Source organism: Atractosteus spatula, chromosome 11, assembly GCF_055471065.1.
Source record: "Atractosteus spatula isolate fAtrSpa1 chromosome 11, fAtrSpa1.hap1, whole genome shotgun sequence".
Classification (NCBI taxonomy): domain Eukaryota; kingdom Metazoa; phylum Chordata; class Actinopteri; order Semionotiformes; family Lepisosteidae; genus Atractosteus; species Atractosteus spatula.
In genome coordinates, this window is record NC_142716.1 from 21,120,319 (window position 1) to 21,145,124 (window position 24,806).

General features: G+C 37.4%; 1 protein-coding gene across 1 annotated transcript in view; it reads left to right on the plus strand.

Moving 5' to 3' along the window:
- Window positions 1-24,806, plus strand: part of axdnd1 (axonemal dynein light chain domain containing 1) — a 58,018-nt gene that overhangs the window by 12,125 nt on the left and 21,087 nt on the right. The window contains exons 5-11 of the mRNA XM_088927561.1: window positions 590-678; window positions 910-966; window positions 1,252-1,360; window positions 9,781-9,902; window positions 10,813-10,953; window positions 11,585-11,689; window positions 17,098-17,218. Coding sequence (XP_088783687.1) covers window positions 590-678; window positions 910-966; window positions 1,252-1,360; window positions 9,781-9,902; window positions 10,813-10,953; window positions 11,585-11,689; window positions 17,098-17,218 — 744 coding nt within the window. The remainder of the gene's footprint in view (window positions 1-589; window positions 679-909; window positions 967-1,251; window positions 1,361-9,780; window positions 9,903-10,812; window positions 10,954-11,584; window positions 11,690-17,097; window positions 17,219-24,806) is intronic.

Below are 24,806 nucleotides of genomic sequence, written 5' to 3' on the forward strand. Positions count from 1 at the left end.
ATCCAGAAATGCTTTGAATGTACCTAGAGAATGCCTAAAGTAGACCTGTTTATCTGCAGTTATAATTAGTAGTAGCATTATAAAGTATAATTATCTTTTTTATATTTCAAACAATTATATGATTCTTTATGAAGTAAACAGAAAATATTCAAAAGTAATTTCTCTAAAAGGCGTTCCGCAGCCAGACAAGGATGAGACAGGACCTAACCTTTACACTTGTAACTACACTCCTCAGTGACCTAATAGGCCACAAAGCAAAGGCACAAAAAGAATGCCCTTGCTGACCAATAACCAACACAACAACGTGGCTGGTAATATGTCATCTAGCCATATGAATGACCTAATCATCTATTTTTTTAGATGTGTGTGAGCTGTATGCAGAGTCCCATAGTGAAGAGATCACTGTCTCAGATCTATGTAAGCAACTAAATGTGATTTGAAGGTACAAAAAGCTTGAACTGTGTAGCAAAAATAAAATTGTTAAGACACAGAAAACAAGCTACACTAATGCAGAAGCGCTTTTTACTTGGAAGGTAGCCAACATCAAAAATGATTATAACATTCATTGACATTAATCTTTCAATTAAAGCAGGAACTCGGACTGATGGAAAGCTTGATTCCAGAGGAATATCACATTGTGAAGAACAAAGGAGTGCTGGGACTAGAGTGCTATGAGGAGTGAGTAATCTCTCTGAATCTCTGAAAGATGATGGAAGATGTTTTGTTCTGGAATGCATTCTCTGTCCAGTTTGCTATTAATCTATTTTCTTTTCTGTTACTGTTGTCATTAAGGTGGTCTGGAATCTCATAATTTGTGTAACATAGTACAGTGTTTAACTGTAATTATATAAATCATTAGATACATTTGTTTTACATTATTAGATACAACTGTTTTTGATTTCTCTCCAGTAAATACACAGTGCTGTTGGAAGACAGTGACAAGAGACTTAGAGTTTTTCCCTCACTGTAAGTATTTTGCTGACATTTGACATTAAGTCATTTCAGTTTCCACTTACTGTATTTCTAGTGACAGCACAGCTGCCTCTCATTCTCTGTCTAAGTTTACATTTAATGAAAAAAGTCCTTTAGTCCAGTGAAGGGCTGACAAAAGCATCCTCTTTTATGAATAGGCTAAAGGGGTTGAAATTGTCAGAATTAAATCACATTTAAAGATTTTAGCAATCCGATGAAGGTTCTATTATTATTATGCTATTAATATGTTGTTTTAAACCAGTTTCCACTGACTTCCAGGAAGCCCAGTGGGAGGCTTGAGGCTGTCCAGCTGATGAGGGTGATGGACACTATGCTGGAAAAGGCAGGGATTAGTGATGACATCAGTGAAGTTACAGACCTCTCACAGGTAATGTATGTGCTTTGATATATTATCTCCTGCTGCACTCCTCTCTCCTGAAAGCCTGTTCTTGCAAATATGGATAAACCATATAATTTATGTGAGGAAATATTTTTAAATATGTTATTCATAGATATTGGAGGTTAATATTAAGCAAATATTGGTAATATACTGGAACAAGTAATAGGTTTATTCCATGCTGAAAAGAGAAGAAAGAAAACACAACCTTTCGGCTGTGGAGCCTTCTTTGTGTTTAAGAAAGATAAGGCAGTCAGCAAAGATAATATTGCATGGGATAACAAAAGCCAGGAGAGAGGAGGAGGCAGGAGCAAGGGAGAGGCAGAGTGGCCAATCAAGTGGTGCGAGGTCAAGAGAGGTGAGGAGAGTTATGAAACAAAACCTACATGAATAGAGAGAATAATTTTAGTTTCTGCTATGTCTTTCTGCTACAGGAGTTAAGAAACCCTACTTTGAGAACGCAGACAGAGAGATCAGTGTGATCATGGCGTCAGAGGTGAAATGAGAAACTATACTGTTAGGTTAATTGTCTTTGGGGAACATCCTGTGCATGCCTGTGTCTGCCAGTGTGTGCTCTATGATGGACAGCATGGTCAAGTGTATATCGTGCCTTGCACTTGTTGCTTGCCTGAATAGGTTCTGGCTCCCCTGCAAAAAAGGCCATGACATGTATTTTTCCATATATTTAAAATGCATATACAACACTATATATTTGAAATATATTTGAAAATGTTTTTATATCCATAAATCTTACATTTACACCATATAAATGTAATAAGGGCAGTAGTTAGCTTTGCTGGGGCCCTGGCTATCTGTGTGGAGTGTGTATGTTCTCCTCGTGCTCAGGTCTCCTCTGCATACTCTGGTTTCCTAACTTAATCCAAAAACATAATGGTAGGTAAATTGGCTTCTGGAAAAATTGGCCCTTGGTGTCATGACCGCCAGTCAGCAGAGATCAACCCACAGATGAGCTAACCAGTTCCAGCAGTGGACTAATCATAACAAGCGCCGCACGTGTTAAACCATCACCACCTGCTGTACTGTTCTGCTCTTAGCTCTATTTAAACCCTCTAAACTTACTACTCGCTGCTCGGTATTGATTTCTCTCCTAGAGAGCTCCTACCTCACCCCATTTGTGAGAAAACTTCTCTTGTACGACCTCATTCAGCTTTTAGAACTAACCTTTGCTCTTGACCACGGCCTCACCTATCGGTTTGGATTGGACACCACTGTTTCTGCCTCTACACTCTCCTTCGTCTGCATAGGATCCTCATACTTCGTCACTTGGATTCATGTGAGAGTATGCATATCTGTTTCTCTGCTCTGCAATGGGCTGGCATCCCATCCAGGGTCTGTCTTGTATCTGTTGCTAGCCAGAGATAGGCTCTAGCTCCCACGCGACCCTGATTTGGAAGAAACAGTGATTGATGGAAAAATACACTAGAGAACCACATACAAAATGTGTACAGTATATGCTGAAATAAACCATTAAATCCTTATCTATCCTTAATATACATTGTATGCATATTTAGTTGTAAAATACATACACAGGATCAGAAATGTAAATCTACAAAATATGAACTTTTAATTTCATTTATTAAACAACCACAACAACCACTATTATTTCTGACCAAACTTTATTTCTGAAAACTGTAGCTCAAGTAATGAAACATCCAATTAAAAAATCAACATAATTTAAAAAAAAAATCAGTAAAACAAATAACAACTGAAAATGGCTGCAGTTAAGGCTTGGCAAAGCACCTCAGAATAACAAACCAAGACACCACCAAGTTTGGTGATGCCAGCGGGTTACAGGCTCAATTGAGTTATTGCATTAGAAGGATTTGCATTCAAATAGTAAGTTTTATACCCATTTAATTTACATAAAGTTAATTTGTCCCAGTACATACAATCAAACAAAGTGCTATTATTCTTAAATGTTAAAGCATGTATGCACACAAATACCCAGAAATACAAAGTGACATTCTATACTTTTGCCTTATTCATCTTTTAATCTGAAATCCAAATTGTTTGAGTATACAGCAAAAATAGTGTTATAATAGTGTTAAAATCAGAAATTGACCTAGCGGTTTAGTCAATAAGTAAAATAAATATTCATTACCCCCAATTTGTAAGTCATTTCTCCACAATATACCCAAGTGTTTGGTATAAGTAGAAGCAGGTGAATTCTTTATTCTCTGGCACAGTTTTGGTGAAAAAAGTAATACTTCAGGCACACTTGGTTAAACAAATGTTTATTAACAATGACAAAAGAAACACTATGCTGCACACAACAAAACATTCAACACACAAGTTACAAGTTATAGTATGTACAAACAAGGTGTTTCAGAGGCCTAATATGCTAATCACTCACAAAACTCAGACTGCTACTAAGTATTGAACTCTTTAACAATGTCCACACAGGCCACAATAAGAGATATAGTAAGGTGCCTTCTTAAGAAATGCAATACAACCTCTCTCTGCAAACCCAGATGCCACAAAATAAATGGGAGCCTATCTCCCTATTCTAAAAATGTACTCACAAGCAAGAAAGACGTCTCCAACCAATGTATCTTTTACCCAGGAAACCCAAGTTCCCTAAAAACACAGAATATCAAGCTCTCTATAGCAAGGTTTGAATACTTAGCTCCAGTCAAGTTTTGCTTGGATGATCATGAAGTACTGGCTCTCGCCTGGCGCAAGCTTCAAGTTCAAACTCCTCCTGACTCCTCTCTTGTAGTTTGACCTCTTTCTGCTTCTCTTCTCCTCTCTTGTCTTTCTTTTCTACTGTTCTCCTTTCTCCCCCCCCCCCTTCTGTGGTCTTAATGTGGTCTTTTATGGTGTGTTTCTGGACTGTTCATTGTCAATCATTTACCCACAACTTAATTAGGTACACCAAGGTAAACTTTACAATTGTTTTTTTTTATCAGGGAACCCTCCACATCTCAGCAAACATCCCTCTGCTTTGAAGCTGGAAGTGCTTACACACTTTATCTAAACTTTTAGAGGCCCTTCCTAGTCACCTATAGCTGTAACAATAGAGATTTTGATTTCACTGTCCTCATATTTATGAAGAGCAGTGTAGGTAAAAATTAAAAATACGGATTAGAAAAGATACAAAAATATTGTATAAAAAATTACAGTATACAAATCCTTTCACCTGGCAATCTACCTGAATGCCCAACTATCTGAGAAGCCCTCCGCATTTTTGTATTTTTTACACCTCTAGCACTTTAACGTTCTTAATTTTCATTTGCCTTAATTTGTAGACTGAATTTTAGTTTTAGCCTTAAAAAGCTTAAGTTTTCACTATCTTTTGTTTCTTGTCCTACAAGTGTTATTATTGATCACCGAATTATTCCGCTTGACATGACTTCTTCATTCTCCCTTTCCTGACACAGCGTAATTGCTCTCTGAAAATGGTCTTTTTCTTGTTCGTTTTGGAGACCTTGATCGAAACTGATTTGAGATATCGGAAAGGATTTATTTTCTCTGTGTATTTCTGTTGCAGAAAAAGTGTGCATTTCCTACATTGCTTTGTTTGTCGAGATTTTAACTTTATATTTAGGCTCAGATTTCAGCTATAAATCGTACACTAATTACTAACAGTAAATACTGATGTTTTGCTCCCTCTTACCACAAAAATATACAGTATTTGTATTGTAGCTGGTATGAACCTTTTTTTCTTACGTGTCTCTCCCTACTGCGATTTGGACACGGAACGGTTAAAGTTGGCGACATGCCAGCAATTAGCAGCAGACAGCAGATAATTGATTTCTTCCTTGATTAGCTGATCTGTAAGATTGTTGAGCACAGCGGGGGACATTTGGGCATGTGAGTTCTGTTTTGCATTGTCAGATTGTGAATAAATACAAGCATTTTATTAAACACGCGTTTGCGATTTCAATCAAGATGGGGGTAATGGGGACTCTCTATTATACTTTCTATTATATTTTAAATGCCCAAAAATGAATTCAACGAAATGCTTCGAAGAAAGAGGCTCTCTTTTCCTCTGGTTTAATAGTCTGTGCAGAAACAAAACAATCTGGTTCAACAAGAGAGTGTGGTGTTACTTTTTGTCAATGAAAAACTAAAGTATTTTCATGTCGAATTAGTTGTCCTTCTTTCGGTTGGGTAAACATGAATAGCATGAAGCAACACGTTGTCATTGTTATGATTTCTCTATTATTATCAAAACCCTCAAATCGTTAAATTAAGGTTATTTTGGAAACATTTTGACATGTTATTTGTAACTACACTGCTTTCGATATTGTAGCAATAGACAAAATGAATCGCTTTGAGTTTGTAATGTAGGGATTTCTATATTTATGTCTTTATTTAGTGGTTTCATAAGTGACAAAGGCTAAACTTTCAGCTTCAGTAACGCGTACGCTGTTTGGCCGACATTACAGTTATTAGGGATTAATAATACTGGCTGGTTCCCTGGGGTAACAGGCTGGTTCGATGCCCTTGGTAGTGGGAGCACAGCCTTTCCTCTCTTTGCAACGAGGTCTGCCTGTGTCGCCCATTTTCTGCGGCCATGCTGTGGTCACTGAGCCTGTACTTCGTCAGCGATTGTTTCTTTTTGCTGTTTCTCATCTTGGTCAAATATTCGGCTAGTGTGTATTGTTCTGTTTAGGGTTCTGTAGCATTCCAGAGTATGTTGTGTTTGTGTGTGTGTCCCCCAGTGTGTGAGATATTGCTGTTTGATCTGTGCTGTGATGTGGTTGAGTGTGAGTTGTGGTGATCTAGCAGTGCTGTCCCGAGGCTAGCTGGTGTCTGTGTGGCTCGGGCCAGCTGGCTGTGCCAAAAAATAAAAGCGCAGTTTTTCAGTCAACGAGTGTCTGAATCACTGTGCCTGTCCTCGCTGAACCCGAAAATACTACAATATATGTTTCTAAATATCACCTATGCAGGTTGTTCGCACTAACTCATATTGAGCAGTATTTCTCGCATTGTGAACATATGTACAGTACACAGCGGTCCCGCAGGGTGTAGGGCACAAACCCGAAACCGCTACATTATTGATAATATCTTCTGTGTCGCATTAACATTAGACTGTTCTTTTTTACAAGTGTAAAAAGAGGCGATACACAGGGTGTCTCCTTTATAACACTTCAGTTGACAGAGAAAAATTCGCTAGATCACAACATTGTCCAATAATACTCTTTTTGTGTGTAATTTTTAGTTAAGAAGGATTTGAGCTACAGACCATAAAAAACAAGATTCACTTTTTTCTGTCTCTTTTCTCACCCGCTGCGATTCGGGCACAGAAGGGTTAAAAAGAGGTCAGACAGGCAGAGGGAAGGGGGAGGGGTGAAACTGTTACCTGTCCTGGATAAAGTGGTTAGAAAATAGGTGGATTTACATCTGTGAAAACCATTCCAATTTTAATGCGATACAGAAGATATTATTCATCATAAATTATCTTGGATGGTCTGTAAACTGAAAATTTATATAGGAGACGCGTTGTGTATCGCCTCTATTTACACTTGGAAGAACATTCCAATGTTAATGCGACACTGAAGATATTATTAATAACCTTTTAAATCTGAAGTTGCTAATTCTACTTCAGACCTGCACACCTTCACACCTGCATGTCAAGATTATGGTTCATCATGTGTAAATGAGTCAAATTAAAAATGAAACGTGTTTACAAAGAAAGTGGAATACAGTAATACTGCTGGGGACTCAAATCCAGGCCTCTGACGTCACTCAATAGGGAACCAGCCAGCTGAGCTAAAAGGAAATCTCTCCTCAGCCCGGCGGCTGAGGTCCCTGCTAATCACAGGGAAAGGCAGCGATGTCACCGCGCTGGCAAGCTGGCTCACACAACCTGTAATGTCGGCCGTATGCGTTACAGTATATTTAGATCTTTAAATTAATATAGTTATTAATTTCTTTAGCTTCACAACATTGTCCAATAATACTCTTCTTGTGTCTAATTTTTAGTTAAGCAGGATTTGAGCTACAGACACTAAAAAAACAGGATTAACTTTTTTCTGTCTCTTTCGGGTGTTAATAAAATGTGTTTACAAAGAAAGTTGAATACAGTAATACTACCAGCTATATAAATACACATACAGTATCTAGATCCTTAAATTAATATTGTTATAATTTCCTGAGATACGTGATTCCATATTATATTCCCTAATAATTAAATTCTGAAAAGTATGAGGTTTTTTTTACTATGATAAAGAGCGAAAGTATTCATGGGAAGTGGTAATCACTTAACTCACTTAACTTTGAATGTTTGGGATATTTAGAAATACCAACAAATTGAATATAGTGTTGTAATATTTATTATCAGTAATAACGACAGTAGTAGCAGCTTCAAATTATTTGTTTTTATTATTAAATGACTTATCTTTGAACATGTTGTGATATTTAGAAATATAAATAATGTCAATATAGTGTCCATAATATTTGCTATTTTAGTTTTTCAAAGAAATGTTTATTTGTTAAAAGAAAACTTATGGCGACAGCTGGGTTCGAATGCTGGACCTCAGGCATCTAAGGCACAAGCTTTCACGCCACAGACATAATCACGTGGAATGGAGTGAAACTGAAGCACACATATCCATAGAAAGTGTATAATACTACTATTCGAGCTACAGTACATGAATATAATTATATCATTATTAATTTCTTTAGATACGCAATTCCATATTATTAATCAAATTCTAAAAGTATGCTTTTGTTTACTCCGATAATGAGCATATTCTCAGAAAAGGTTAAAACTTTTTACAAATTATATCAACTTAAAATAGTCAGAAGGAGCACGTAAAAACGTTTCCAAAATAACCACATATAAGACTTTGATGCTTAAAATTTTTAGGAAGAAAGTGGAATACTGGTGTGTATTTTTTCTTTAAACTACCAATACCAGCAATATACAGTTTTTACATTATATGTTTATGTTCCTAAATTAATATTGTTTATGACCATCAGACGTGTTATGCTCCTCTTCTTTTTATGCTCAGATACTAAAATTTCCCTTTAGCTGTAAAATTCCATATACAGTAAATATTCAATATTAAGTGGATTAAAACATGCACAGTAAATTGATTAAATGATTAAATCTTTTCACTACGGATCAATGCACCACAAGTGCCCCTGTCGGTCATTTTGGCCAGCCAATCACGTACCACGGTACAATGCAGTGACTTGTGAGTAATTGCGTGCGGTACAAGTTTGTATCACGCATTTTAAATGGCTGCATCTATAGGTAGAAGGGTAGCATGGTGGCACAGCATGGTTAGCATTGCTGCCTTGTAGCTCTGGGGCTGTGGGTTCAATGGTGGACCTGGATGCTAGCTATGTGGAGTTTGTATGTTCTCCCCATGTTTACATGCGTTTTATTTGGATGCTCTGGTTTCCTCCTACAGTCCGAAAACTTTTTAAAAATACTTAAAGGAGTGCATTTTCTGTGTTTGACAATACCCACAGTATTTAGAATATCTACCAACATCAATAATTTAACTCTGCTTGCAATAAAAAGGCAATGAAATGTTTTTACAGTAGCTGTGTAGAAGTAGAAGAGAACATTAAAGTTTTTGGTTAACCAAATTAGCGTCTATATACTTTAATGAGTATTGTTGCTCTCATTTATTATTTGTCTTTTCTGTATTTTAAAAAATCCTGTATATTATGTTCTGCTCTAGATTCCCTGCCCTTTTTTTACCCTTATCAAATAACCTTATTAATTATTGCTGATTAACAGCAAAATAGTTCCACTCCTTCTGTTTGGGTGTAGTTTATAATCTGCTTACATAGGCTACAACATCTTAAGATGTCCTTTTTAAGATGCTAGCAGCTATATCACCCTCTAACTCACATCTGGCAACCCACTGAAGCTACACAGGTTTGAGGCTGGCCAGTACTCACATTGGAGACCTCCTGGTAAAAGGTGTTAGTGGGGCCAGTAGGATGTAGCCACTTACCTTGTGGTCTGTGTGGATCCTAATGCCCCAGTATAGTGACTGGAACACTTTACTGTTAAAAGGCGCTGTCCCTCGAATAAGATGTATAACCAAAGTCGTGACTGTGGCCATTAAACATCCCAAGGTGTTTCTCAAAAAGAATAGGGGTGTTACTCCGGCATCCTAGGCAAGTTTCCCCATTGGCCTTTACCAATCATGGCCCCCTAATAAACCCCATCTATGAATTGCTTCATCATTCTGTTCTCCTTCCCCTGATAGCTGATGTGTGTGCTGCCGTCACATCATCATGGTGGGTGCTGCACATTGGTGGTGGTGGAGAGGAGTCCCCATCTTCTGTAAACATTTTCTGGCAGCAGTCTAACTTCAGAAGACATTGTTATTTTTTGTTTTATTTAATAAAAAAAACGGTTCCATTCTAGTGATTGCCAGTAATTCTTACCCCTTTTGCATTACTATGTCATCTGACAGATGCACAGCCTTTTAGAACTGGTGAAAATTGAGCAGAACATCTACAATGTCGTTTTCCATGAGCTCATTCGTCAGATCACAGTAGAGTGTGCAGAACGTGGGAAACTGCTGTCTAAGCTCAGGTTGGTATAGAGCTGTTAAGTGATTCTCTGCCAAAAAGTCCTAAATAGAGTGAAAAGCCATTTTGTTTTAACTTTGGTGAATTTGACAATTTGACCACCATTACAATAGAGACACAGATGAAATATATGATAATTCAGATTATACAGAAGTTAATTCCATTCAGGATATAATTGTGATCTATTCAGAATTGATTTTAAAAAGCATATTTTTACAAAAATAGTTATCAGTGCAGTACATATATAGCTCGCAGTTATCACCCTGAAACTCACAATTGGCAACCCACTATAAGATGGTGTGAACCAAACCAATACCTGGATGAGAGACCTCCTGGTAAAGCTAAGGTTGGTGCTGGAAGGGGTGTTAGTGAGACCCTGCAGTCTGTGTGAATCCTAATTCCCCAGTATAGTGATGGGGACACAATATTATAAAAAAAGGTTCATGCTTCAGATGAGAGATAAACCTGAGGTCCTGACTCTCCAAGGTCATTGAAAATCCCAAGAGGTTTCTTGAAAAGAGTAGGAGTGTTAACCAGTGCTTTGGCCTTTACCAATCATTGCCTCCTAATAATCCCCATCCATGATTTGGCTTCATGACTTTGTGCTCCTCCCCACTGATAGGTGATGTGTGATGAGCATACTGGCTCACTTTGGCTGCTGTTGCATCATCCAGGTGGGTGCTCCAGGGTGGTGATGGAGTGGAATCTCCATTACCTCTTAAGTGCTTTGAGTGGAGTCTCCAGAAAAGCACTATATAAGTGTAAGGTATTATTAATAAATTATAGTTATTAAATATGATTTATTATAATTTTTATATAAGAGTTGTTTTTGAACCAAGCTGTACATACATGTGCAGTGTAGGTAACTCCTTTAACAGTTTCAAAGTAAAACATTAATGCTATTTTTTTTGTAGGCAGAGATACATTTTACTTTTGGACCGGATCCCCCGTCAGTTGAAAAGCCTCCATACAGAGACAGTGGCTTTGCGAGCACTGGACAGACGACTCACTGAGGAGATTGTATGCTTTAAAACTTCCATTGGACAACTCCACAAGTAAGGGTCAATTCCATTAGGCTTAGGCTAGGATAGGCTCAGAAAAAGATCTACAGACAGAACATTGTAAAGATTAAGAAGCTCTCCTACAAATAAGCTTTTCTAGACAATTACCAGGCTTTCATTTTAATTCTTGCAGCTTTTTTCTTGTACTGTAAGTGTTCTGGCCATGGCTATATCTTTAATACAGCCATACAGTTAAAACTATTACTGCGACACCTGCACTGCTGTGTTTTGACTAATAATATTTTAATAAAACAACTAATATCAACACTGAGACCTGACTTTGAAGAATTATAATTAAGCAAGTCATACACGGTATTTGTAAGAAGCAACTCTGTATATACGGGTCACTGGATGTCTACTTTATCAACCCTATTTTAATATATATATACATATATCGTAACTGATTTTCTTTGGGTGCTAAAACTGTAGTCTAAATGCCTTGGATTCAGTTTTATTTGTGATACTTGTGAGCCTTTTCCTGTGGACAAATAGTTGTGCACATACTTAATCTTATCAGTGAATGCTTTTTAGTTGTTTTTGTCACTGAGTCTTATATCTCTGTGTGGAGTTTGTATTGGATATACATTGAGACCCAGTGTACAGAGTGTGTTAATGATTATTCCAGTGAGCTGACCCTGCTGAGACAGCATGACTTGAGAGTATCCAAAGCAGCTGAGTGTGCACAGGAGGAGATGGCCAGGGTTCTGCAGCAGGCCCAGAAAAATGCAGAGTAAGTCTCCTTCACATTAACTGGCTACCAGTTGAGTTACCGCAATAAAGGGAAAGAATGTTAGCGACATTGGAGGAAATTGGAAAGAAGCATAGCATTAGGAACCCTCAAAATAGATAATTATTGTATGCATCGTTTGTGAGTATTGAACTCAACATTTCTTTGATTAAAGAAACTCTAAAGAAAACTAATAACTCTGTATACTTTATGTATATTTAAAACAAGATGATTCTGTTAATGTTCCTTTTTTGTTTAGTCTTGTAACCACAAGATATTGTTGTTGTTCTTATTAATAATAACAATAATAATACTTTATAACATCAAGATATTGTAGAGATTTAATCTTAATATTGACACAAATTCATAGAAAATACTGCAAAATATCCATCACCACCATCAATATTTTAATATTTACCATATTGTGATATATAAAATGAATGAAGTTGTCAATATAGTGTCCATATTATTTATTATATTTTATGTGTATATTTGTTTTTATTTATATTTATTTTTATACTAATTTTTAAAGCCACTATGTATAATGTGTTTCTCATAATAATAAATCTATAATATAGATTTTTTTGCTGCCTTTTTTGTTATTTTTGATGCCACTTTCGGGTGTCATGGAAAATGTAACTGTCAATAAAGGAAATTAATTTTAGTAAAGACTATTCTTCGCAGTTTAATATCTGACACATCCCCAATACAAATGGTGATGCAATAGTTTGAAAAGCTTTCACAAGCTGGGCAGCTGCTAATTGGTGGTGCTTCTAGTTTGGTTTTTGGTAGAGCAAAAGCTAGTTAGAGCTCAGGAAGTCCTCCTACAAACGGCTCTAACAGTGAAAACATCACAGTCACTAGAGCTCTGTTTGTGTTAGTTTATGCAGTTGAAAGTAGCATTTGTGCTATCTTGAGATATTGCAGTAGCTTTCAAACCACACGATATTGTAATGTATTTAAAAGCAAATAAGCATGTACACATAAAAAACAAAACAGAGGCAGATTAAAATACGTTTTGAATGGCATGACTGTCCAGTAAGTTGCATTGCAGCTAATACAAGTCTGCCCTATACTTAGGTCAGTATATTTAAATTGTTAATATCTCAATTTTCCATTGAGGTACTGTATCTTATGCTCCACTTGGAAACATGTATGCAATATAATTTTAATAATCGCTTGGAATCTAGATGAAGGTATTCTTTCAGAATAATGCAAATTAGTAACAGAATCTAAACAGGAAGGAATATTTTTAAACACATAAAATCATTGGCCACTGGAATATTTGGGGTCAATTTACATGAAACCTCTAGCAACTTTTGTTTGGGGTACAGGGAAGAAAGAGAAAGGTGCATCAATTGTAATGCTTTTATAATAAATTTAATTTATAAAAATCTAATGTTAAAAATATAAATGTTTATATTTTAATAAAATCTTATATTATGACACAATGTTTTTTTATTATCATCATCATTATCATCATGGCATAATATGTCTTAAAAATGTAACGCTACATTGTTAGACTACTGTATATACTATTCAAACAACTTTAAATTAAAAATCAGAACAAAAGAACTTCAGAGACGTGTCGGCTGCCCAGCTCATGGAAGCATTTCACACTGTTGTGTGAAACTATTGTGCATCACCATTTGTATTGGGGATGAACTGTATCATAAATTACACTTTAAAGAACATCTTTTGCATTAAAAGTCAGCAGATATCTACAATGCATTGTGTGGAATGAACTAGGTTCAAAAAGCCAACAAAATGTTCTGATAATCTTATCAAGGAACAAGTAGGTGGAAGGGAGAAAAGGATTTCAGTTTGTTTTTCTCTATCTGACCTAGCAGTCATTTAATTGACAATTAGTTTCATTTTTCATTGCATCTCAAAGTGGCATTAAAAATATTATAAACACCAGTAATTTAAGATTAGTAATATTTTGAAACCAAATTAGATATACTGTTTGCATCTTCTTTGAATCCTCCTCCTCTCCCCTTTGAGGTGGCTGGGATCCTCTTCAGTTTGAAAAGTCATTAAGACCTGCAAAGTGGAGATGGTGTGGGGCAGAGGTGTACACTTTTTCATGCTACCAGGAGCAGAAATTCAAATCCCACTACCAGCTTTCAAAAATCACAGAATTGTTATATTTTTCAGACCTTAAACTATCCTTAATTTAGAGTATTTGAGAAAAAAGAGAAAGAGTGAACAGGTGAGAGAGAATGAATAAGTGAGGGAGATCCTTTTCAATATCAAAGGAGTTTTGCAATCAAGCATCACTCTGGTTGTAAGAGCTACTGTAAATTAAAAACTACAAGTGCTTCATTTTTCATTGCAACACAAAGAAGCATTATTTATAATATTGTTACAAATGATAGAGAAAATCAGGAACTGACCAACCAGATTAGTCCATAATAAAATAAATATTCATAACCCCCAATTTGTAAATGATTTCTCCGGAATATATGCGAACAGTTGGTATAGTTATAGTTAATTTAATTCTTTGTTCTGTGGCACAGATGTGGTGAAAAGAACATTAATTCAGGCACACTTGGTTAATCAAATATTTATTAACAATGACAGTGACACACACTACACGCAACATAAACCTACAGCACACAAGTTTCTCTATACAGAATGTACATTCAAGGCGTTTCAGAGATGTACAGTATGTCTAATCCACCAAGAAAACCCCAGGCTGCTACCAAGTACCCGGCTCTTCAATAATGCCTACAGAGGCCAAAGAAGCTATAATCTGCCTTCTAAACTAAATAGAATACAAGCTACGATTAAATCTTTCTCTGACTTTATCTACTTTATTATTTCTCTATCTTTCCAGGTGCCAAAAAATAAATGGGAGTCTATCTCCCTATTCTCAAACACACCCACTAAGCAAGAGAGGCAGTTTTAAACTAAGGGATTCTTTACTCAATAAACCCAAGTTCCCTAAAAGCTACAGAATAGCAAGCTCTTTTAGCAAGATTCAAAATCTTAGCTCCAGTAGGGTTTTGTTTTTCAGATGATCATGAAATAGGGACTCTCGCCTGGCACAAGCTTCAAGTTCCGTCTATTTCTGCCTCCTCTCTCACATGGTCTGACCTCTATTTTCCCCTTTATCTCACTCCTCTTTTCTTCTCCTGATCTGATTATATATGGTCTTTTTCTGGACAGTGGATTGACAAAATCATTTACCCAGAACTTAATTAACTAAGGCAGTGGTTCTCAAACTTTTTAGACCAAGTCCCACCCCTGATCAAACCAAGACCAACATGAGCGCACGCACACTCTCACACACACATATAATACATATACTGTAAAAATAATCAACTTTATGTGATATAGCGCCTTTAAAGGTGGCTTCTCAAAGCGTTTTACAGAATGACAACAAGAACAACAACAATTAAAAATAAACAATAAAAAAGCACCATTTCAGTGAGAGGGGTGAGCCTGTTTAGTCGAGCAAAGCAGATGTCAATTCATTGGTCGAGCCTTGATACAATTCCCAACAGAGTCGAACAGATTTTAAATCCTCAGGCATTTTCTTGATGGCCAAGGCCTCGCGGTGGATGCTGCAGTGCGTCCACTTCATATCTGGAGCAACCTCGCTAATTCGTGCAACTACACCGCTGTGTCTGCCTTTGTCTGCCTTTTATCGCTCTAGCACCATCTGTACAAACTCTGACGCATTTTATCCAGTCGATGCCATTCTCTTCGATAAATTCATTCAGAACCTGAAATACAGGTATGTGCTCTCCTGTACTTCTTGTTGGTAGTGGCTTACAGAACAGAAAGTCCTTATGGGACATACCCTCAAACTTGTATCTAACATAAACGAGCAAATTGGCATCTGCAGACTCATCTATTTGCAGTGAAAAGCATTTGCTCATCTTTATGCACTCTGTCAGCGTACTTTTAACATCGTCTGCCATATCAGTAATTCTACGAGTGACTGTGTCTTTCAAAAGGGGGCAGCTGGTCGAGCTGTTTAGCAGCTTTTTCTCCACACATAATACGTGTCAGCTCTTTTGCCAACAGTAAACAAAGTTCTTCACAAATAGCGTGGGCCTTACCTGCTTTAGAAATCCGCAAGCTTGCATTTTTCCCCGTTTCCATTTCAGGAGTCCATCTCAGAAGTTAAAATAAGTTTTTATTTGAAGCGCATGGGAGCGAAACACAGAGACGCTCGGTGTATTTTTCTCAAATTAACCTAGAACAGTTCTTAAATATTTTTCTGTTATCTATCACGATTTCCTGTGCTCACGAGATTGCCACTGTTCCAAAACCATGCACATTCTTCTACCTCCTTATTTGCTGAAGCTAACTTTTTTTTAAATACAATTGGTCACTTACAAGTACATTCCTATACAATGGTTTAGAAGTACATACTGTAGTTGCTCTTGTGCGCACTCAAGTATTAGCGCATGCAGTATCGTAGTACGCAGGCTGCATAAATGAATTTTATTAAAATAGAAAATATGAAAAGCGTCCCAATTTTTCAGTGCACACAACACATTTCCAGGGTTATCTGGCGTACCACCTGGGTTTGAGAGCCACGGAACTAAGGTATACCAAGATACTGTAAGCTTTAGTGATTTTGTAATTGTATTGATCACAGATTCTGGGTCCCCTCAGCAAACATTCCCTCTGCTTCGAAGCTGGAAATGTTTACACTGCCAGGTGTTACACACTTTATCTAGATTCTTAGACACTCCCATTGTCACCTACTTCAGCAATAGATAAAAACAATGAAACTTACTGAGTTTATAATTGCTTGCAAAGGAAGGAAAACCAGATGTTTTTCAAAAAGAAACCATTTGAATAAAAATACTGCATCAAAACTTGCATTGAAACACACAAAAACATCATATTATTAATAATATTAATAATTTATTGTGGTGGTGTTGTGGTAAAAGTGTAGTTTTCTTACATTTCTTAGACAAAAACCCTTTATATAGTGCAGACCTGTATTAACTACAATGCAACATATAGTATGCAACCATAAGTCATTCTTTGAAAGTCATTCAAGTAACTGCTAGCCTCTCTTAAAAACATTTAATTTTATTATTAATTTTAATTTAATTTTTATTTTAATAAAATTTAATTTTATTATTAAAATTGTTGAGACAGCCACATGGTTTGTCAGCATTTGTTGTGGTATGCTGCATGACACCTTGCACATTTTAAATGGGCACATCTCTACCACCAAGAGTGGGAAAACAACACAAAGCAGATTGTGTGGCATAATAACAGTGAGCTTGAAAGATTTATGTTTCCTCTTCACCTTTACTTCTTTGTTCATATTATCAAAAGCAGGAAAGACAATTTAACTTTAAGTTTCAAGTTAAAGGTAGGTTTAATGATCATATGTTCTATGATAATACTGTCAGCTGTCAGACACTTCTTTTTTCTAGCCTTGTAGGAGAGTACCATGAGCTGTACGAGATGCAAAGGCGCAGGCTAGAGTCCCAGGTGTCTCATCTCACTGAGGAAAGAGACCTGTGGAGCAGAGTCACTTACAGCCTTGCATTGAAGGTAGGTGGAAGTTTTAAAGCTTGTCACAATGCAGACACCACGGAAGATTTATCCAAGGGCAAATAGTTTTAAACACTTAGGACAGGGTGTGTGCCTCCCTATTGGAAAACCGTCACAACCACAGAAATTGGTTCAAAGTGGAATCAGGTGAATATAGACTAATAGATTGCCAACATGATTATAGAAATGGCAGTTCTTTTGTTACGAAGCAACAGTGATTAAATTAGAGAATATTATTTGACATCTTTAGATTTCTAGAAGTATATTTTTAAATGTTCCATGTAAAAAAATTAAATCTAAATTTAAACAATAGGAATCAAAGATAATGCTGCATGTTGATTAAGAGCTGAGTGCTGACAAGGGGAGAATCCTCTAAATTGGTTGAGATAATTAGTGGAGTGCCACGCGTATCTGTACTGCTACTACTGTTCCTTTCTTGTGTCAATGATTTTAGGCATTCTGTCATTATGGATGATGCCATTTTTAATAAATAAATAATGTATATGGACAAAAGGGATGTATCACAGGCAAGTAGATAAACTTTATTGTTTCATATAGGGTGCTCAGGAAAACAACAAGTGGTAACTTAAATAATTATGTAGGGGTTTTGTGCATTTACTGGGACAATTATTAATTGCAGCAGCAAGTCACAAAATGATTCTTTGATGGCTATTAGAAAACCGACTTTGCGGAATAACTCAGTAATGCACACACATGGATGCTAATACACGAGAATACATTTATTAACATATAAAATGTGCATATAAACATAACAGATCTTATAGTGAGGGTTAGTAGAATACAAAAGGTATATATTCAATAATGAATACTTACAAATACCAAGAGAGACATACATTCAGTATACCATTCATTTATACCATTTCGTTAATGAACTTTGATTACAACTTCTACACTCGATACTCAAAAGCAAATACGCCACTCATAGGAATTAAATTGATATCAACTGGGGTTTAGGTAAAAATTGAATTCTCGAGCTATAATGCAGAATGTTGAATACTCATCCAATCTGTGTGGGTTCAGATCTCCCGCGGACACAAAGGAACAGCAACAGGCTGTTGATGCATCCAATCAGCATCCTCTGGCCCGGTGCCAGGCAGTCCTGATGCGGCTGGAGGTGTGGGAGAAGGAGGGAGTATTCCTGCCGCGGCGCGTTGGCAGTGACTCTCTGAAGACCAGATAGTTAGTCCTGGCTGAACTAGCGAGAGTTTGTGCACATGGAAAGTGACTGCGGGTCCAAGCAAGTCACACTCTTTAGACGGGAAGAAGACCGGTTCGTTCCCGATGTAGCGCTAGTCCTGAATACTGAGATTCAGCTGTCGACAGTTCCAACCGTAGTTCACTCGTTGATCAGGCGAGCGTTCGCGGTGGGTTACCAGCGGTTCGCGAGGCTTGCTGCTGGGTTAACCTCGGTCGAATCTTTTGATTACACATGAGCAACCTCCGGTCTTGACTCTTAGAACAAAGTAAAGTCCTGGTACTCGGACACACTGGCCATCATGTGATTGTCCGAGCTGAGTCTGAGAATGTCCTGGAGGGGCACCCTCTGGGCCCTGTGCTGCCTCTTTTATCTGAAGGAACTACGGTCGTTCATTAGTTGAAAGTTTCATGGGCTTTCAAGACCCACGTAGGGTTACTCTGCCCTACCAGTTCCTGATTGGCTGATCAAGGTGGAGGATGAGTAACAATGCTCTCTGGCCTTAGGGTTGTAAACCTTGGGTTGAGAATCTCCCTTGGAATCTCCCAGACAGTAAGGTGCCAGAGATGACCATTCATTAGGGTGGCGGGAGAATCTCAGCCTTGGGAGTTGTTCCTTATCAGGAAACTGTATCAGATAGAAAAACACCTTAAATCTGAACCACATGGAATGGCCTCTGTGTCCAGCACCACTAAGATGAGGGAGAGAGACTGGCAATGGAGCAGCAAACTTAATTTCTGTATTATTAATAAGCCGTGCCGCTTCAATTATAATACCTGAATGACAAAGATATTCTCATGCAGTAGTATATGTTTTGGCACTTGAGAACTGGCACAGCTCTGGTGAAAGAGTAATAATTTCAGTCAAAGCTTGATAAAATATCAATACAAAACATTGTGTCCCAGAGGTCTACATTCTATAGACCCAGAAACCCATAATACTCGCCCTTGTAACTTGAAACCCAATGCAATGCTAACAAGACAGGCCAGCAAGACAGATACCATGGATTCTAGATAAAAGAATGCAACTCAGGACTAAATCTCCCTTCCTACCACATGAATGTGCAGCCAATACTACTAATAATAATTAATAATTGCTTACACTTATATAGCACTTTTCTGGACGCTCCACTCAAAGCACTTTACAGGTAAATGCAACAGCAGCCATAGCGCACCAGAATACTCACCACACACCAGCTATCAGTGGGGAGGAGAACAGAGTAATGAGGCCAATGGACCATAGGGTGAGTGTCCCCTGTTGGTCCCACTAACACTTCTTCCAGCAGCAACCTTCCCAGGAGGTCTCCCATCCAGGTACTGACCAGGCTCACACCTGCTTAGCTTCAATGGGTTACCAGTTGTGAGTTGCAGAGTGATATGGCTGCTGGCTAATGAATCCTCAGTTTGATTCTGATGTAATGATGAACTACAAATCAGTTAATTTCTAATTTACCATTTGTATCTGAGATTTTAGAATGTGTGGTTGCATATAAATTACAGGCTCACATGATAGCTAATGATCTGTTTGAACCATTCCAGTCTGGTTTTCATACTAATCATAGCACTGAGACTGTCAGGGTTGTTAATGATTTGCTTGTTGCATCTGACTCATATGGCTATAGGTGTTCTTATGCTGCTTGTGCAATCTTAGTGCGGATCTTGATACAGTAATCATTAAATATCTCTCAAACGCTTAGAGACATTGTCTATCAATAGTACTGTTTTCAACTAGTTCTGTTTTTATCTTAATAGCAGGAAGCAATTTGTTTCCCTTGGTCTGCATAAATCCCCTCATACGTCTAAATGGCTCCAGTCAATCATGGCTTGCTGCGGTACTCAGTCTTGAGCCCATTGCTTTTGTATTATTTTTATGCTTGCTCTCAGTCAGATGACACACACACATGGTCTTCAGTTTCATTGTTATGTGTATTATACTCAGATTTACATTAAAACCTCTTCCCTGTATTATTTCCCACCTTTGTCACTTACTTCTTGTCTGACTGGCATCAAGCTCTTTTTGACATCAAATTCCTTGAAGCTAAATAGTGACAAAACAGAAATTTTACTGGTGGGTAGCAAATGTAAGGTGGAAAAGCTTCACAGTAATGGTGGATGCCCCATTCAGGTATCAGCTGTAGTCATGAAGTCACACTTGATCTTGATCTCCTGTTTTAACCCTTATTTGAAAAAAATGATTAAGACCTCTTTTTTCACCTTATAAATAATGCCCATATTAGTAGTTCAATCCTGAGTGCTTGATTCATGCCTCTTTAACACCAAGGCTTTATTTCTGTAACATTTTGCTCTGTGGCCTCTTAGTAACTTGCAATATGTCCAAAACTTTGCAGCCAGACTTCTGACCCTGGCAGCATATCACTCCTATACTTAAATCTTTACATTGGTTGCCTAAAATGTCACATATTCAATGTAAGATCTTGTTACCAACTTTTGAGGCTCTAAATAATACAGTTCCATCGTACATCTCTGAACTCCTTTCTGTTTACATTTCCTCCCATAGGCTTCAGTTGAGGTTGATCCTTTACTCACTGTACCTAGGACTTAATCTCAGTAGTTTGGTGACCGTGCTTTTTATGTCACTGCACAGTTGTTATCAAATGCCTCTGACTCGTTGAGGGTGTTGTGGGAAATTCTTCATCATGGGAACAGGAAAGTCTTGTGCAGATTCAGTTTTATTGATCCTCAATAAGTACAGCAATACGCAATGAGTCGCCTCACAGAACAGACAAACTGCAAGGGTTTCTCAGCTCTTATATATAGTACAGACTGAGAAAAAAAGTTACTACTTCACACTTTAACATGTACAGTAACAGAAGTTGTTTTTCCTTGTTTATGGTGTGTTATTGTTTCTTTTAACACTTATAGCAGGGCATGTTTTGTTGCAGCAGTTAGGGCAAGTCACCTTTGTTTGCTCTAACAAATATTTTGAGCCGGCCTAAGTAAACAGATCTCTGCAATCACTCTAATGACCTCTACAATTTGGTTCAGTAGTAATATTGTAGTGCTTGATATGTGTAGTATAGATATAGGTCCTACTCCAAACTACACATTTTTATACTGTTTTCAAATCTAAACTTAAAACTCACCTTATTAATATGGCTGTATTTGACTGCCTTACAGTTTTTTTCTTGTATGTTCCTGTTTCATTTTTTTCTTCTGTTTTATCGCTGTCTACAGCTTCCTTTCATTTTGAAATGTGCTTTATAATTAAAATTTATTTTTAATAATAACAGTTAAACATTAGTATTATTTTTATTTTGTTTTGGCTGACTGTGGCCTTAGGATTCCACAATAAAGGAAATCAGAATTTCCCAAACTAAATAGGACAGAAAGTCACTATAACACTATATATAACTAGACATACTATAACAAGGTTCAGATTACTTAGCCAAAATCTGGGAGCATTTTCACAGAACATTTTTAACTCATTCAGGATTTTCTTAAGTTATTTTAACTGCGTTACACAAAGGCAAATGGTTGAAGCAATTTTGGCTTAAATCTGATTAACTGCACATTTTTACTGCACCGTAAGCAGGAGGGTGGAGCATCAAATCCGTCATCCTGTGCCAACAAAACCTTTGTAGAACACTATGGAGATTAAATCTGTTGTAATAGAGAGAAGATATACTGTAGCTGCTGTAAAAAGAATCTCAGATAAATTGAATTTGGAAGTTAATTATGAAATCCAATGAGATATTTCAAGATCAAACTATAAAAATTGCGCAAGCACAAATGTATTGGCATTACTTAACCCCATTATAGTCTATCACATGTCCCAGCAGTAGAAGAGGTCTGTGAACTTTGAATCTGGGCTCCTGGTCCAGTCTATCTCCCAATGAGCCCGACATAAATTGTGACGCTAAAAATGTTTTGGCCACATTCAAGGTGCTCATTCGGAAAGGTTTTCCTTTTGCATGAATGACAGCTACAATGCACAAATATAAAATGTTTTTGTTTTTATTGATCATTTTGTGTACCTAACAAAACAATACATGCACTCCTTGTAACAAAATCATTTGACAACCTAAAAGCATCAGAATATTTAACATGGTTACATTCCACATTGGTATAGAAAGACCTGTCAGAACATTTAAGTCCTGCTTTCTGTAAATATTGTTTTAGAAAAATGAAAACTTGAGTTATTTTTCAATTGGAAAGGTCAGGCCATAAAGGGTTAATTTATATTATTATAGCAAGTAGTTCATTATAGCAGGTAGTTATTTAGTAAGTTATTTTTTTATTTAGTAAGTTATTTTCTGTTTAATGTTTTTAAAAACACTATTTTTACTTCACATGCTTATTAAGTCCTTATAGTGTTAAATCTGTTTTGTGTCATTTTCCTGTTATGGTGTGGCTAGGGAAGAAGCCAGTATAGCAAATAAGATCTACAGGCCTTGATCTCCCACTGTGTCTTGGCTGTATGAATCTACAGTATGCCCTGTCTTGGGCATAATAAACACTCAGTCACTGTTATATGTGGATCTCATCTCATTCATTAAAACACACACATTATTATGGCATTGAAATGGAGCTCCTCTTTAAGATATTGTATAATCATACAATATACTTTTATGTACAGTAATATATGTATCTACAGTAGCTGTAAATGGGAGCACCTGACAGCAGGTCAAGTCAAAATACAAGAATATCATCCACAGTAATACTGTACAATACAGTAATAATAATAATAAACTTTATTTTATATAGCGCCTTTAAAGGTGGCTTCTCAAAGCGCTTTACAGGATGACAATAACAATAAATAAGAAGAGTATAACAATAAATAAGGAGAATACACAAGATAAGACAATTACAATATATAGGGAAGACCGTGGGTGGTGGTACTAAGAAGAGCAGAGGGGTGAAGATTGGAACCAGTTAAGTAAAGGCTTTTCTGAAGAAGAGGGTTTTAAGTCTGGATTTGAAGGAGTTTAGAGAGGGTGACTCTCTGATATCCTTGGGCAAAGAGTTCCAGAGCTTGGGGGCATAATAGGAGAAGGCCCTGTCACCCATACAATGTAGACGGGCTTGGGGGACAGTAAGGAGGGCAGAATTTGAAGAGCGGAGGTTGCGAGGTGGGGAGTAGGGCGATAATAGTTCAGACAGGTACTGAGGTGCCAAGCCATGCAGAGCCTTATAGGTGAGCATGAGGATTTTAAAGTCTACACGGAATTTGACCGGAAGCCAGTGCAAGGACTCCAGGACAGGAGTAATGTGAACACTTGCACTAGACCTGGTCAGGATTCTGGCTGCGAATTTTGGACATACTGCAGTTTGTTCAGAGTAGATTTTGATACCCCTGCGAGTAGAGCATTTCAGTAGTCAATTCGAGAGAATACAAATGTGTTAATCAGCTTTTCAGCCACAGTTAATGATAGCATAGGGCGTAGTCTTGCGATATTTCTAAGGTGAAAAAAAGATGTTTTGACAGTATGCTGCACATGTGGGTCGAATGTTAAGCCAGAATTGAATATAACCCAAGGTTTTTCAATTTTGATTGAAGCTCAAGTACAGAGCCATCTACAGAAAGGGTTACAGGACTGGCTTTACGAAGTTGATGGGGGGTACCAATAAGCATGACTTCAGTCTTGTCGCAGTTGAGATTAAGGAAGTTTTGAGTCATCCAAATTTTTATGTCAGAGATGCAATTAGATAGAATAGAGACAGCCATGTCAGTGTCAGGTTTGGTATGGATGTATATTTGAGTATCATCAGTTTAGGGCAATCCTCAGAATGAAAATGTGCCCTGATTTTAGCCAACAAAAAAAGCATGAGCAGAGTAAGATTGGAAGAAGAGGAATCATCACCATTATAAAGAATGTATTCCTTTATTTGGATATTGCCTTTTTCCCAAATTTTTGTGATGTGAGTCAAGTAGTATAGGTGAGGCTCCCCCCTCTCCCCAAGTTGCAGAAAGACTTAAGCCAGCTAAAAATGTCTGGGCTTACCCTATTTAATGGGGTCCACCCTGGGAAAAAAGAGCCACTAGCAGAGCACTGACCAGACTGGACTTCCCCTGTTTATTGGGGTCAAATCTGGTGAGCAGGGCACGTAAGGCACAAGGGCACAAAGGAGGGTGTCCAGTGTGCCTTTACAGGACCCGTCCAGCTGGGGCTCATCAGCTGGAAGCCAAAACAGCTAGGATTACAAAGGCGAGGTGTCACCCTTCTACCAGGGCTCCGCCTCCACACTGGACACGCCCCTGCATAATGCCACATTATAGAGAAGCTACATTTACAGTGGATAAACAGTATGAGAATATTACCAACTCTTTCATGAAACATCTGTTTCATAGTATTCATTAATGTATGGCTGGGAAATGTTATCAATGCACATACAAAGTATTCTAGTGTACACA